The 2178-nt window shown below is 39.6% G+C and overlaps 1 protein-coding gene across 1 annotated transcript; it reads right to left on the reverse strand.

Moving 5' to 3' along the window:
- Positions 1 to 454: 454 nt before the first annotated feature.
- Positions 455 to 1801, reverse strand: LOC130853869 (dynein axonemal assembly factor 10-like). The gene has a single exon (XM_057736288.1). The coding sequence runs from the start codon at positions 1787 to 1789 to the stop codon at positions 818 to 820; it is 972 nt and encodes a 323-aa protein (XP_057592271.1). The 5' UTR covers positions 1790 to 1801; the 3' UTR covers positions 455 to 817.
- Between the last annotated feature and the right edge of the window lie 377 nt (positions 1802 to 2178).

A 2178-nucleotide genomic window follows, 5' to 3' on the forward strand; every position in this document is an offset into this window, starting at 1 on the left:
AGGATAAATGTAGTATGGATTTAAACTTTTATAAAAAATTAAATCATGAAAGCATGAGAAGGCTCCATGGGACTTTTTTTTTTCAAAAACAAAATTTATTCACAGAATATATTAAAAAGTTTGACAAAAAACAAGGCTACAAAAGCCCCACGATCTTATACATTTCAACCAACATCACCACAGTCAACAACTTTTCAGTTGTTGACTGCTTTTTAAGTTAAAAAAGAGGTCTTTGTCAATCATAGTATTTCATACTCTGAGTTAAACTGCTGAAAACTGTGGCCTAAATCTCGACTGATCATGCCACTTTGGTATTTTATTAATAAAGTAATGTTCTTTACAGAGATTTGCTGACACTGAAATGTCTCAAGTTGTATTTATTTATGAAGGTTAATTCACAATAGTCTTATCAAAGCAAACTATTTTAAACCAAATTAAGTCACTACTACAAAACTGTAAACACTAAAATGCAACACAAGCGTTATTATAGAATATGGAGCTTTGAGGATACAGAATGAATTTAAAATAATTAAATATAGAAAAGTTTCCATGTTTTTTTGAAATGGAGGGGAGAGGAACAGAGTTGGTGCTGGAGACCATGGTGCGCCATGCGCAATGGCAAACCACCATCCAGTCAGGTCGCCAGACACACGAGTGGCCTTTCGCACACAGAGAGAGGCTGGCCCAGAGGTTTGCATCTGGGGCCTTTTTTCATCAGTCAAATCCCACTTTGTTCAATGAGAATCAGAGGATCCCAGAATGTATTCTAAATTCTCTGAGTGTTGCTTTGGAAGCTTTCGAGTCCAAAGTCTTCAGATCAAATTTTGTGGAGTTTTGTAATAATCAGTACTCTTACCATTTGATCAAATGAACTACAGATGCACAGACCCCTCTTATCTGGACTCCAGTCCAAACTTGAAACGGGCTGGGTAGACAATGTAACGTTCTGCAGAAGGCTGACCGAGCCCTCGACTCCCATCTCTACACCCTCGGAATCTTTCTTTGACCGCTGAATTGGGTATTTATACTTCCAGAGGTGCAGGCTGCCGGCGCCTCCTGCTGTCAGGAAGAGCTCTCTGTTCTGTGGTAGGTGTCGAACCGGCCACACAGTAGATTTATGAGCCTTTTCTGAAACAGAAGCAAAACCTTTGGTTGGATGCTGTGTTCTCATGTCAAAAACATGAAACTTTCCTTCCAGAGACGTAGCTACTAACTTATTCATACTTATGTCTTTTCTGTCAAACTCCAAGCTACATACTCCATTTTTTATATTTGTCTCCCACCCTAAGGACATATTTCTGAGATCAAACAGCTTGATATCTCCATTGTCATAACCAGCACACACGACACGTTCCTCTTGATTGTAAGCATTGCCATCTCGGCTGCCAGTCACAATTTCAGGTGCCCCTTCCCCGATTCCAAGTCCACCTACACCATCTATAGTATTTATAATTTCTTTATGGCCCTTTACAGAATATACTGGGATCTCTGGAGCTTCCAAATTCCATATACGAAGGTTTCCAGCAAAATCTCCAGTAGCTAAATATCTCTGCTGTAAAGATGTTGCACCAAATGTTCCACATTTAATGGGTTTGGCCTTTTCGATCTCCCGAAGCAGCTTTAGGTCCCCCTGCTGGATCTCGTACAGCTGAATGACGCCGGTGCCCCGTGCGAAGTTGCCCATGGTCACAAATTTGGCGCTGCAGGGCACCCACTTACAGTCGAACACTGTGTAATTGAGGCACTTCTGGATATGGGCGATGATCTGAGGCTTCTCGAAGGCCGACATGGTCCAGCCTATTGACTTCGCGTCCGCCAACCGGCACACCAAACCCCCGACAAACCACCATGGGATATTTTTAAAAAATAATTTTGGGGGAATACGGGGATATGTGTATAAAAACAGATGATTGAACTTGGTGTACCCCCAAAAAAATAATTAAAAAAAGAAAAAATAATAATTTTGGTATAAAGAATATCTTCCTAACCATGACACAAAACATAAAAGCCAATAAAAAAAACAAAACATAAAAGCCATAAAAGAAAAAAATTGATCAACTACATGTATACAAATGTTTTAGAATCTGCATGGCAAAAATCAACATAAGTACAGCTAAAGGACAAATGACAAATTGGAAAATCTATTTTGCAACTCACAACACTAACAAAGAGCTAATC

The sequence above is a fragment of the Hippopotamus amphibius genome, chromosome 5 (genome assembly GCF_030028045.1).
Source record: "Hippopotamus amphibius kiboko isolate mHipAmp2 chromosome 5, mHipAmp2.hap2, whole genome shotgun sequence".
Classification (NCBI taxonomy): domain Eukaryota; kingdom Metazoa; phylum Chordata; class Mammalia; order Artiodactyla; family Hippopotamidae; genus Hippopotamus; species Hippopotamus amphibius.

Bases quoted from the DNA above. Each gene is read 5' to 3' on its own strand.
- LOC130853869 (XM_057736288.1), bottom strand. From the start codon at position 1,789: ATGTCGGCCTTCGAGAAGCCTCAGATCATCGCCCATATCCAGAAGTGC.